The sequence below is a fragment of the Centroberyx gerrardi genome, chromosome 2, assembly GCF_048128805.1.
Source record: "Centroberyx gerrardi isolate f3 chromosome 2, fCenGer3.hap1.cur.20231027, whole genome shotgun sequence".
Classification (NCBI taxonomy): domain Eukaryota; kingdom Metazoa; phylum Chordata; class Actinopteri; order Beryciformes; family Berycidae; genus Centroberyx; species Centroberyx gerrardi.
In genome coordinates this window covers 22,699,071-22,712,739 of record NC_135998.1, presented here as the reverse complement: position 1 = coordinate 22,712,739, position 13,669 = coordinate 22,699,071, and the positions used below count along the sequence as shown (strand labels likewise).

General features: G+C 44.1%; 1 protein-coding gene across 5 annotated transcripts in view; it reads right to left on the bottom strand.

Moving 5' to 3' along the window:
• rapgef1b (Rap guanine nucleotide exchange factor (GEF) 1b) overlaps positions 1-3,626 on the bottom strand; it is a 48,949-nt gene extending 45,323 nt beyond the window's left edge. For all 5 annotated transcript variants that reach the window (XM_078287152.1, XM_078287139.1, XM_078287149.1 and 2 more), the window contains exon 1: positions 3,373-3,626. In XM_078287152.1, the coding sequence (XP_078143278.1) occupies positions 3,373-3,400 (28 nt within the window). In that variant the 5' untranslated portion in view covers positions 3,401-3,626. The remainder of the gene's footprint in view (positions 1-3,372) is intronic.
• Positions 3,627-13,669: the final 10,043 nt, after the last annotated feature.

The window sequence follows — 13,669 nt, the reverse complement described above, 5'->3', positions numbered from 1 at the left end:
TCTTTGTAGTGGTACTTAATCCATACTCATAGCCTACATATTTTACAATTCGTTTTTGTTTGTCTCAGTTACTTCGACTGCTGTTGCCATTTTGCACACCATCTTAACACTGTAATTGATACTTTTCATACTTTCATTCTTACATTTGTATTTAACATTTCTAGTGTTTAAATATTTGCCGGCATATGTTTATGTGATCCTCTTTTGCTATATTCTTATTTATGTTCTATTTATGTTCTATGTTTGCTGGTCCGGTCATTATTTTGACACGCATCCAATCCAATAAGCGGGACTTATTTCAATAAAATGTCAACTTTTAAAAGTGGTTTGCACTGCTCACTACTACCTCCCATGGTGGCCTTTGGTGGAAGAAAATAAGGGAATAACTGGTAAACCAGTTTTAAAAGTTAAAATTTATATTTTTAAGTGCTGCTTCGTGGATTGGCTAGGCCTATATACCAAAATGGAAAGCTGAGTCTGATGAAAAGTTTTAATATACGTATTTTACATCAGTGGAGTCACATATAAAAGGTAGCCTACATATTTTTGCCCATGAGCAAAATGAAATTTGCCCAATTTTTAAAAAACGTTTGAAGTAATTTTCTCTCATGCATAGAGAAAGCAAGAACTCCACTCATCAGGGCTACCTGCTCACATGTGTATGCATTACTGAGGGTGGAGTAACAGACTGGATGGTTGTTTAACATACATTGTATGTATATGTAGAACCTCTAAAACCTCCTCTGGTTGCAGTACCCAGATACTCTTTCCCATCTCCCACTCCAAATACCCTGACGCCCCCCCCCCCTTCTGAGTCCATTTTAATCAGGGCCCAGACAGTGTACAAATGACAGACACAAAGATAACAGGACAAACATAAACCGACAAAAGAAAGACACATGCCCACATCTTCTATCTTCCTCCGCCCAGTTAATTTTCTCACTGTGGAAGGAAAGCGTTGGGATGAGAGATTGGCTTCCTGCTGTTGTTAGCTTTTGGGCAACACCACCGCAGGCACAGCATTTGTTTATGTGTTACTGTTGGGGCCGTCTCAGTGATGGAGTAGGGTGGGTGCGTGTGTGTGTGCGTGTGTGTGTGCGTGTGTGTGTGCGTGTGTGTGTGTATGTGGATTGGGGTTGGAGTTGGGACAGTGACAACAACCACCCTCCACTCTCCCTTGGGGGTGACATCCCTCTGAGCTGCACACTGCACAGAGGCAACTTCCAAACAGGTGACACTGTGACAGTGTTTAAGAGCAAGAGACAACGAGCCGATGACAGCAGGACACAGTATCCACGGAGATAAGGGAGTGTGTTGATGCAGCCAGTGACTTCAGAGCAAACACTGGCTATAAGTCTCTTCCCAGGACTTGTCCATACATGTGCACATTTAGGCCTAGTCGCTATGTGTGCTATGGTAACCATTTCCTATGGTAACCTTTTATCTTTATAGTAAAATTGCATTAACAGTGCACCCAATTGTACTGTGGTCATATCACTATTCAAACATTAAGCCAAGGCCTATATTCACTTGTATGAATCCCTACTTGCTGGTGAGAGCTTCAACATATTATTTCACTTTCTCCAAATCTTTTCCCGCTTCATTTTGCCCTTGAGGCATCAGTGAATCCATCTCCTTCTGTCAAGGTCTAAGACTGCCCCCCTTTCTGTAGACTCTCCTCACAGCCTGAGCCCACACAGACATCCGTCTCTTTTCAACACCATCTCTTTCTTCCAAGCTTTACCCTCTCTCTGAGGAAAAAGCTTAACAAGCTGACTCCCAAGCTCTGTCCGCTGCAGCCACATCCAGCCATACCGCTTCAGTCAGTTTTTCAATGCTACCATGAAGCCCTGGCCTCGCCCCTCTTTCCAGTTCACTGGCATCCAGCATAGAGTGTCTGTCCTCCGGGGACATATCTGGGATCGATGTGTACATGTGGAAGAGAGCAGTGGAACAGAGCAGAGACAGCAGGCCAACAAGTGACCCACTAAACACAACCAGGAAGCCCCAGGAGATAGCCTCACACTCACTGCACCTATGCAAGAGAGAATGGGGGGCTAGATAAACTATAGCCCATGTCTGGTTTTAAATAACTGATAAACCAATATCAATATAAACTACCACACAGTACCGAGATTTATATTCGAATATGACCATATGTAGTCATCTGTCTGCAACACTCGCACACATACACAAGGCATCGGAAACTTTTACGCTTATGTAGAGAAGAATGACTTAGCTAGTGGTGGATGACACTCCCTCCTCGCCTGCTGCTAGGAGCTGATTGTGTGTGTGCATTTACTGCAGGCATCACCGAACAGGACTGCGAAGCGGGGAGACAGCTGGTGGAGTGGGATGCAAGTCTAGCTGGCGGGGATAAAGTTTCCTTCCAAAAGCATACCCAGACCACCCTCTGTTTCCTCCCGTACTCAATGCATTCTGCAGTACTTTAGCTGTCTTTATTGATGCATACAAAATAAGCGGCGCCATGCCAAATAAGACGCAACAAATGTCAAACCAAACCAAATATGCCACGTGCACAATGTGGAAATCAACACACACACGCACACACATACGCCTCTTGGGCGTGAACGCATACAACTCCAACGCTCTAGGTAACAACGCAGCTAACGCTAGCTAGCTAACCTTTAGCTACTGTGTTGCTAGCTACCGTTACTAACCCTCTCAGCTAACGTTGTACTTGCCCAGCCATGAAGCGGTAACGTTAAGTTAACTAAGCCAACAAGCACCACATGCTATTTTATCTATTTGACTTCCAATATCATCTTACCAGGTGGTTAGCCACCGTTTGTTCGTGGTTGTTAGTGTTGGTTAATGTTACCAAACAATCAAATCACGGCACATTTACTACCATTGGGTTAAGCTAACGAGTTACTGTGACTGGTGAAAGGCTTGTCGGTGAACTAACGTTACCATACACTGAATGAGAGAAAATATAAAAGGACATTTAAGAAGTTAGCTAACCTACGATATCTAGCTCGCTAAACTAATGAAGAAGTAAGTTAAATGTTAACGCGCCAGTTGTCTAGCTGGCTTTAACGTTAGTCAGCCTGAGGTTGAAACGCCACGGGAAAACCATTTGTTCGGACGGGTAACGTTAGCTAACACCAGCTAGCTATTGCGATGACGCTTTGGGTTAACTGGATAGTCAGGAAAAAGACAATCCATTAAGGCCAAATTACACCACTATTTACATTTAATATATTAGTCTAACGTCATCTGGAGCCCCACCGAGCGTAATATTACGGTCCATGAACCCCACATTTGGCCTATCCATGCCCCGTGTGCGAGATACCGTTATAATGGTAACCCTAAGTGGAGCAGTGTGGAGTCTAGCCAGGCAGGACTTACCTTGCTTGCTCTCTATTTTCCCCGACATTTTCGTAGCCAGCAGCTGTGATTCCACTCGCAGTTCAACAAAACGTTAGCTAGCCAGCTACAAACGAGCCTCGCCGTATATCTCCTCCGATTATTCCCTCATTTTCGATATGCTGTTGTGTCCATGAGATGATTTCGCTGGGGCTAATGTAATAGATTTGTGGGCCACACACATTGGTACGGTCAAAAACTGTCTCAGTCTGTCTCCGGGTGATTTTCTCTGGATACAAACCACACACACAGACTAGTGTCTTCAACCCAGACTCGGGCAGGGTGCCCTCATCCAGTACAACAGCGGCCCCTTGCGTGAGGAATTAGCTATATCAATCTGTCAACAAGAGGATGGGTGGGTTTCAATTCCAAGTCAAAGAGCTGTAATCAACCAGTGCTATCGTCTGCGTGTGTCTGTGTGTAGGGCTGGATAGGTGGGTGAGTCGGGGTGGGATAGGGTGCAGTAATTACTTCCGGACTTGTTCACCTTCACATACAAAGCCAATTTCATGCATAACATTCTTTCTCCAAAGAGGTAGCAAATCAATTTTTTTCACTCTCAGTACAAAATGTTGCCATTTCTGAACACTGTGCAGCTTCCTCCTGACAATGTATTCGCTTTGCTACCAACATCTTGTTTCTAAGGGTGCTGCTTGGTTTCATGCAATTTTGCTTGTGCTAGGACCAAGGCCTCCACAACTCAGTTGCACTTGCCATAGGGTTAGCATCAACTCAATTGCACAGTCTACTTTTGGCCACTTGAATTTGAAGGATGGGATGCTCAGCCATTTCCTAGCATGGCATGGGAGCGTATCATTCTGTCTACCTTCTTTACCTTCATTATGTGTGTTTTATACACCGTCATTGGCTACATCAGCCAGGGCATTAGCCCAAAATGTAGTATTCAAAGGGAAAGCTCACTTACTTTTCTCTTCATATTTCCTTACCTGAACATAACAAATCCCTTGAAAAAGCTTAGCTAATAACTCAACTCAGTTAATAAATCCTGTTGGTCTTTTTGACAAAGACTTATAAGGAAGTCCCGTTTCCCCCCCTACACGTTAACTTATGGTGACAAAAAAGTATGAATGTAAAAGTAAGTTTAAAATACTGACCATTGAAAGAAGTTGAAAATTAGTTTTAGTTTGTTTTTAAAAGTTGAGGTTGACCTTGATGTGCAATTGCCCATTCAAAGTATTCCAGGGAGTATAGCCTACAACTTAAATGATGACTGAGAGCCCCCTGTTGGACATATTGAAACCTTGACTCCATGCCCAGAATGCGGCTGTTTTGTAGTTCAGCCTCACAGAGTTTACCACCTATCTACTTTTTCGCTCTCACCGTCCTTGTCTTATGAAAGGGAAATTAAAAAAAGGAAAGAGATGAGAGGGGAAGGGAAGGGTGACTTCTGTGTTAGCCCTGATTTCTGTAAACTGCTGGTCATGGCTTTTACCTATTTAGTGCTGCACATTATCTTGACTATTCAGGAGCAACCATCCAGATCATGTCTCTGGCATATCAAGAAGAAGCAAGCATGCCCCGTCGTCTTTTTTCATGAATAATTGATCTGACTGGCAGAATGATCTACATTTTCTGAGTGATCTGGGTCATCTCATATGCTCGTGATAGAGTCATGGGAGCAGGGGCATGTTTTAAAAAACTCAGATAGGGAGTTCATCATATATTGTAAGAGACTTTTTCATGCCTTGTGTGGCTTACTCTTTTATCAAATGCATCTTATCAGTTATCAAGCTGAGAGTCAAGGGTGCATATTTACACTAGCTGTCATTATGCCTGATCCCTTGTGCTCTTGCTTGCACAGCAGAAACCACACCCATATAACAAGTGTGAAGTGCTTGCTGTGTGTGCGCGCACTTGAGTGTATGAGACAAGAGCGGGTGCAGTGTGTGTGTGTGTGTGTGTGTGTGTGTGGGGAAGGGAGGGGGGGGGTGGGGGGGGTGGGGGGGGGAGGGGGGGTGGCTGGGCTGTTGGAATGCTTTCCCTGGAGCTATGGTAAAGTCACAGAAGAAAAACAATAGACTCTTTAGCAGTGGCAAACTTGTCAGGACAGGATAGAGCTCACCGCACAACCAGAGTATTTTCAATCTCTTGGGTTGCCTTGATAGGCTAAATCTGGTCTGTCAGAAGCGTTGTTCCAAACAGCACAGCAGTTGTCTGACTCAAAGGTCATTTACACAAATCTATTTATTGGATCCACAAAGGCCTTTGCAGTGCCGCCCATTCTGTCATTAAATACTGGTGTGTTAGCTCATTCCAGGAGGTGCGATCAAAAAAGATATGTTATTATGGCATGCTGATAATGAGGACGTTTTTACTTGGATTTGTTGGAAGTCTGCCTCATAAGTGACTTCAATCAGTCTGCCATATGATTGACTTCCGTCAGCTTGCCATGTCAATCTGTATTTGAATTTTGTCATTCAAAATCACAGAGGTGTCACTCACTTGCAGTACAGCTCTTTGCTGCTATCTGTTGGCTACGTAGCTCAGTACATCCCACATACTGCCATTCTGCTATGTGCCACACAGTGGTGCTCATGAACTGTTGATGATCCATGAGTCTTGGAAAGTGTATACTTTGTAGTGGCATATTTATAACATAATTTGAGTGCAGGTAGAATAAATTGCTAATGAAATGTTATCTGAGAGGCATTAATGTAGCAGAATCTGGAACTGGTGAAATTAATGTCCTTTTGATGAGATTCATTGAAACAAAAATTGAGCTGATAGCAGACATTCAGATTAAAATATGACTAGGCCTACAATGAAATGAAAATGGAAATTCACTAAAAAGCAATGCAACCAAAACATCATATGTTTTATAAGTTGTTATATACTTTTTACAGTACTTTATACATGAAACAGTCAGTCTTGCTGGCTAATGAATGTCCATTCTCCCAAAGTCAAACATATTACAATAGCTAGGCTGTCTTAATCATGAAGTAGGAGAAGATTTGAGATGCTGCAGTCTTATGGACTTTGCCATTCAGATCAAATCAGCCATCAATCAATAACCACAATCAAATATTCAGGACTCTAGTGTACACTGAATGTGGGAAGGTGGACACTTTCACACTGGGCTTAGCATGTGATCAGGTCTAGTGTGGGCTGAAGATGGTTTATGGCAGAATAAATTACAGCAGGCTAGATTTCAGCAAGCGATGGTCCAGAGCAAAGGCTGGAGCAGTGAGACAGTTTTGTTAGCGGAGAGTTGTCAATGGGGGCTGGGAGAAGAACGGTGTTTGATCTCTCCGGTGGTGGGCGTGTGATGGAGAGCTCAAACACAGTTTAAGGTTCTGTTAACCTTGGCCAGCGGTCAGGGCCCTCTGTCTGTCTCACATCTGAGAGATGCTGAAAGAGGGAGGGGATCAGCGAGGCTTAAACGACTGAATACATTTGACGGAGAAGGAGGGGAAAAATACCTCCACAACAAATGGGGTCCTCTGTCTTTGGCCCCTCTGTGATGACATACCATCGACTGATTTTTCAAGAGTGTTTTTTATCGCGGAATTAAGATGGACGGCTAGAGGTATCAATGAGGGGGTTCGACACAAGACAGTGGAGACTGAAGATGCAGAGGCGTTGGACGAAGAGGACAAGCTGTCTAGGTCATAACCTACTCAATACTGCGTGAGAATAGAACACTCTGTCACTGCCACAGACAAACACACAGAGACACATGTGGACAAGGTCAGGAAAAATAGATGGGGTTGATGATAGGAGCCATGGAAAAACAAACACAGCCGCACACTCTTTCCGCAGCACACACAAATTGATGAATACGTGCTAACACAAATGCTTGAGCGTGTGCACACACGCCGCATAAACCGACCCTAAGTATTCACGCAGTGTCAAAGGTACCTAAAGGTTAAAGCAACCTCGCGCAGGCTTTTCCGACATATAGGACAGGATACACACAGAACTGTCTGCACACATTTGCGGATGCATACACACTCACTCTAATACATAGGAATTATTTATGTGCTGAGACAGGCATTGTTGCACTGCTCTTTGGAGCGCTACAGGGCGGCGGCCCTGGCTTTTGGAAAGCACAGCTGCTTGCCTTTTCAAGATCGTTCTGTCCTATCACCATGACAGTGAAGGTCTCACTCCCTCGCCTCTCTCCCTCCCTCTCTCTCTCTCTCTCTTGCTCGCTCCTCTCTCTTTCTTTTTGTCCATGGAGTGTTCAAAAGGGTCAACCTGTCTTCGTGGTTGGGACCCGCCACTTCACTGCGCCAGTCCTTCCAGTGCTCCTGATTGACATTTAACACTGAGGCCAGAGTAAAGCGAGCCAAAGAGCATGAAATGATACCGACCGCGGGGGTGCACAGTGAGCTTGACCACTCCCTATCTCACACCTCTCTCCATTAGCCAGTGGCGTCCCTAGGTGCCCGCAGCCCGAGAGGTGAGCTCGCGGCCAGGGGTGTGAAAGCACAAAGAGCTGGGGGTGAATAGGACACCTCTGTGATGCAGCGGCACGGGGAACAATGACTCTTCTTTAGATTACCATCTTAGCAGTAGGCCTCAGCTTCCTCTCCGCTTGTGTAGAGGGCTAAATGTCATCCGTCCATCCTTTCCTTTATTCTGCTCAGCGGGTCAGAGGCATTTAATGGGTGCCTGAGGGTCTTGCTCGAGTAACAAACATTTTTTTTTATTGCTTACACTGTCTGATATCACTCTTTATCTTCCTTCGGGTAATGTTACTTTTTTGTGACTTGCCTCATGCTCAATATATCGTGTTTGTGTAATGAATTCATGCTTTTTAAAAAAATTTTTAATCCCACTCAATTAAATTTGCCCTCTGAGTCTCTGCCTCTTCACTCAACTCATGCCACTATTTCAATGTGTATCACTGGTAGGTGTTATCAGTAGATATGGCAGTTCACCAGGATGCGTCACTGTCCAGTAACACCAGTTCAGTCTAGTTTTCGCAGGAGCATGTTATTTGAACTAGGTGCGGAGTGAGACAGTGTGGTCCGTGGGTGTCACAGTGATGCTGATTAAGTTCATGCCAAATTCTGGGTAAGGGGGTTACTGTACTGCTCGCCTGGTACATCTGCCAACATGGCCTGGCTGCCTAGCTATCCATCTCACAATCCACACAAGGGCCATTTAACAGGCTCAGTGATTAAGGCTGTGATTAATTGCATTAGGATTGCGAGGCCTAAAGCTAAAGCTGCCTAACCAAATCTTGGATGGAATAAGACAAGGACGTTTTTGTGGATGATGAAATAGACTAGAAGAGACCACACATTATTAAACCCATATCTCCATTTTATTTATTTTAATCATTATCGATTTGAATTCTTAATTAATATAGCCATACACCATAAAGTAATGGAAACTTTTTTTAAAGCTAAATTTACGGTTCTTTGATGTAAGAGTGCAGTGTGTGCATGTCTGTGTATGTGTGTGTGTGACGAGGGGTCCAGAGTGCGTGCACGTTTATGAATTCATGAAGTGTTACAGTGGAAAAATGAAAGCGGTGCTTTTTCTTTGACGTATTTCATGTGTAGCTCAGACTGTCACATGCTGAGAGTAAGTCAGGCCTAATCGCTCCTACTGCCAAGAAAAAATACATTCTGACAGGCCATTATTAATGTAGAACTGCCCTACCTGCACGCGCACACACACACACACACACACACACACACACACACACACACACACACACACACACACACACACACACGCCTATTGCTTATACTGTACCACTTGCAGGCACTGTACATCTTAACATAGCACCAGGGTGTATTTACTTAGACACAAATTTTCAGCTCCTCAGGAGAAGAGTTGTTTTGTGGTTTTGATTTGCTATGACAAATAAAAAATGGCAGCAGTTGCCTTTACCTGACCTGAACCCTCCAGGTCACCTGTCCATCACAAGATTAACACAGATAGACAAACACACTCACACTCTCCAATCCTCTTGACTGCATGTATTTGGACTGTGGGAGGAAACAGGAGCACCCGAAGGAAACCCACACAGACATGATGAGAACATGCTAACTCCACACAGAAAGGGCCGGGGCCGGGAATCGAACCGGGGAATTTCTTGGTGTGAGGCGACAGTGCCAACCACTGTGCCGCTCCCATAATAACAATGTGATACTTTATTGATTCCAATAGGTGAATTCTCCTTCTCACTACAGGGAGGGTTTTGTCTTGCTCAAGGACACTAAAGAAGAATGGATGTGAAGCCTGGTTTATTTAACCGCTTGGCCGCCCCATTAACAGCAAAGACAAACACACTGGCCTCAGCTTGTTTATAGCCTACACAGTGGCAATGGTGGTATACTTATTGCATTCCAAGTGGGGTAAAAAATAAATTAGATGTTAGTAATCACAACAGGGAATTATATCTACATATGTTATTCCATTCCCATCTCATTAATTATAATGTTTCATAACCAAAATAACATACATTTTAAACCTGGGACCCACATGTAAGCACATATGAACACTGTTTGTGAAGAGTTTCATTCCTAAGTGACACATCTACCATTTGAAAAATCCGACACCCATTCCCTGAAAACAGCTGTTGGCATCAAAGCCAAACTCACAATGAAATACCATTGATTTCTATATCTATCCAAAATCTCTGCCTGCGAAATGGTAACATAATGAGCAAATACCGAGCAATGAACGTCAGGAAACATCAATAGTACACACTACAGACATAGCATTTTGGAATAAAACCCTTCAAATGTGTGTAGGCCTATCAGTGTATGTGTGTGTGTTTGCATGTGTGTGTGTGTATATGATAATGGAAACTTACACTACAACACAACACAATAAATAATACTATGAAGTATGAATACGTAAGGCTGTGCAAAAGGAGGACACAAAGAGGAAGATGGACGGGGGGACAGAAAGAAAGAAACCCCCCTCATTATCTGTCCCGCAGTCAGTCAGCAAACACTAAACACTGAGGCACAGAGAAAAAAGGCAACTATAACAGATGAGAAGAAGAGAAGCAGTCGTTCTGGCAGAGCTGTGTTGACAACTTTCCAGGAGCTGATTTAGCGAAGGAAGCTACATCTGTTGAGCTCCGACAGAGTGACAGCCATTGGGTTGTTCAGGCTGTTTCAGCTCTGATGTACTGCATTCAACTTCTGCTTTTTTATGTAGACTGAGTAACCTAGTTTACTCTGCACACTGCACAGATAGCAACCTGGAACCCCGGAGCCTCTCAGCTCAGGCATTGTGCCGGATATTAGTGTCTGTTTAATTGGCAAAAAACAAATCCTGCAATGAAACATCCCACTCTCCCATAGCAAACACACAGGCAGATGTAGACACACACACACACACAATCACAGACACATGCTCACTCTCTTTTCCTCTCCCCTTTTCTCTCCCACTCCATCTCTATCTCTCTGAAGTACCAATCAGTAGTTAGAGTGTTTCTTTTAAAAGAAGCCAGGTACCACATGATGGCAGGGAAGATTGAGACGGGGCTTCAAAGGAAGAAATGTTTGGACAGCTTGTGAGAATAAAACGTTTGCTCCAGGGAACGGGTCAGCGCACCGCGCCGGCGTGTTTATGGCATGAATGAGGAGACGCGTATGAGTGGAAAGGCTGCGTGTGCATGCGGAGTGTGGGTGCGTCATGTATAATGTATAATAAGTATAGAAAGGTCACTACAGTGTGACGTTGTCTGTCACACACTGTCCCTAATGGCTCATCCATCATAGGGTAGTTCCCCCTCTCTTGCTCTCTTCTCTCCTCCCTCGTGCATTTTCTCTCGCTTCTCTTGTCCTGTCTGACATGGAGACTATAAGTCCAAAGAGTATAAAGGTTATACAGGGAGAGGATTAAAGTATACCCAGTCCATACGGCTAGGGAGAACACAATCGCGCCAAGTGAACAGAGTTGTTCTGTCATCACAATACCATTTGACTTGGATGTACATGTGTGAAGAACATGTCAGTAGTGAAACAACTGTCCTGTAAAAGCAGACAGACAGATGGCCTGCTTATCTCCTGAGCTGAGCCATCTGAGGTTGTTCATTGTTGTGTGAATGTACAGTATATGTGTGTGTTTGAGTCCATGTGTGTTTGTCTAGACTATAAAAGCAGGGAGAGGATTAAAGTATACAATATGCGACTTTTCCCTTTGAGACAGGAAGTGCATTGTTAGTCCCGCCCTCCTCCCCCGCAGTTGGTCAAGTTTACGCCCCAGCACTTGTCAATCATCTTGATGAGCTGTCGTCTATCCTGAGGCTGAGCTAACCGGTATCCATACAGCCACCACAGGTGCTGAAGAAGCAGACGGTGAACGCAGCCAATCTGCGATTAAAAAACCCCCAGTGACGGTGGTTTTGGAGCGAGTCTTGTGTGCTGCACGGTTAGCTTTGCTGTTCTTTCGTTTCTCACTGCTTCCCCCCATCGTTGTTGCTATGACTTCCCTATGTTGTGGTCACTAGCCTCGCCTTGATAGCCACAACCAGCTCTCTGCTTGCCGTGCCCATACAACACACCCACAGCAAAAGGTATACGCCCCAAAACGTCCCCATCATCATTGAAAAGCCTTGAAAAGCCACCATCACACAGGGTCACAGACTGATAGAGACTGAAAAGGTGTAATATATATTTTTTATGTATTGCTATTTTAATGTCGCAAATTGTAGCAGTCAAGCAGATTGTAAAGTCAAGCAGACAGGGCAATAATCTGATGACTCCTGGAACCATTACACTAGGACAAAGGCAGATAAACAGGGTTAGAAAAACTAAATTAGGGACAGATCAACAGCTGCAACATAAATGTGCAGTGATTTATAGATGGAGGAATAATATTCATGACATCAATGTGAGGCATTTCAACATTTGATGCACTGTCTCGGACTGTGACATGTTTCTGCACATATCAGACAGTGCCTGTCGATGTCCATCCAACTGTATCATGCATTGTAAAATGAGCACAGCCTTTCTATTTTCTCCCCTAGTCTGGACTTTGTGTGCAAGCTTGAAGCAGTTTGTTGCCCTAAGTTGCGAATCAACTTTTCATGTGCATGCCAGCATTTGGTGGAAATTTGCATTTGGGCATTCAATTAGGAGAACTCTCAGTGCCGGACATGGCTGCTGATGGATGTCACCAAAATGGCACGCTTACAGAGAAAAGTGGTGGTGCGATCTGGATGCAGATCACCTCCACTGAGAGCCAAAATAGCCGCATGAGTGATAAATAGATGGAAATAGCCCACAGTGTCCAGTTCACAGGCCGGCTGCCCCACTCTTTGATCTCTGGTCCTAATGAGCTTTCAGAACAGAGCCAGAGATGAGAAGATGGGCCTTCTCAAAAGGACCCTTGATTCTGGGGGAGACCTGGGGTAAGAACTGCTTTAAGCAGACCTAAGATGTTGCCTCAACTAACATTAGTATTCCCTTAAGTATTCCCAGCTACATTAGTAAAACCTGCCCACCCCACTCTCCAGAGCAAGGTCACTTTCATCATTATGAGATAAGTTATAGCCTACAGAGGGCTTAAGGAATGGGAACCATACATTTGTTTATGATACAAAATGCTTTTTATACTGTAAACAGATTGCTTAACAATGTCAATAATTCCCTTTGTAGAGATAGCAGCTCCCCGCCCACCCCTGGGTGAATCTAGTAGTTGGATTTGTTGGGAAGGATTAAGTACTAAACCACCGGTGGGCTGAGACATTGCCAGGGGAAAAATATTTGTTAAACTGCAAAGTGCTTGTGTACAGCACATTCAGTTAAAAGCAAAATCCCTCTGTGAGAATATGCAGCTGGATATGCAATCAAAAAGAATATCTAATGTCTTCCCCCTCGTTCAAATTCAGCATGCGGTGCACTCTGGAATGCTCATGCTCTCCTTTACTGGTGACAGGCATATATTAGTTCTCCACATATTAGCCTATCATAAGCATAAGATGGATGCCTGCACATCATTATAGAACACATACCAGGCATTGATATGATGCAGCAGCACTGAAACAGAGAGGCCAGCTATACATTGTCTAACAATGGTGAAAGAATATCATTTGGCTAATCAGAGGCAGGTTATTTATGGACAAATGAATGAATTAAAGTTGATTGAAGTTCCCAGTCAAAGGAGAGGCAGACTCCCTTTTATTGATGATGAAAAACTTTGGCGATCCAGTCATCTTTCTACGTGTGACTCATTGGAAGTGCTTAATGATACCCGAGCCCTCTCAAAGGCTACAGAAGCAGCAGGACATCAAAGAGCAGTTGACAGACAGACAGACTCTGAGTTGCATGTTAAAAGCCCA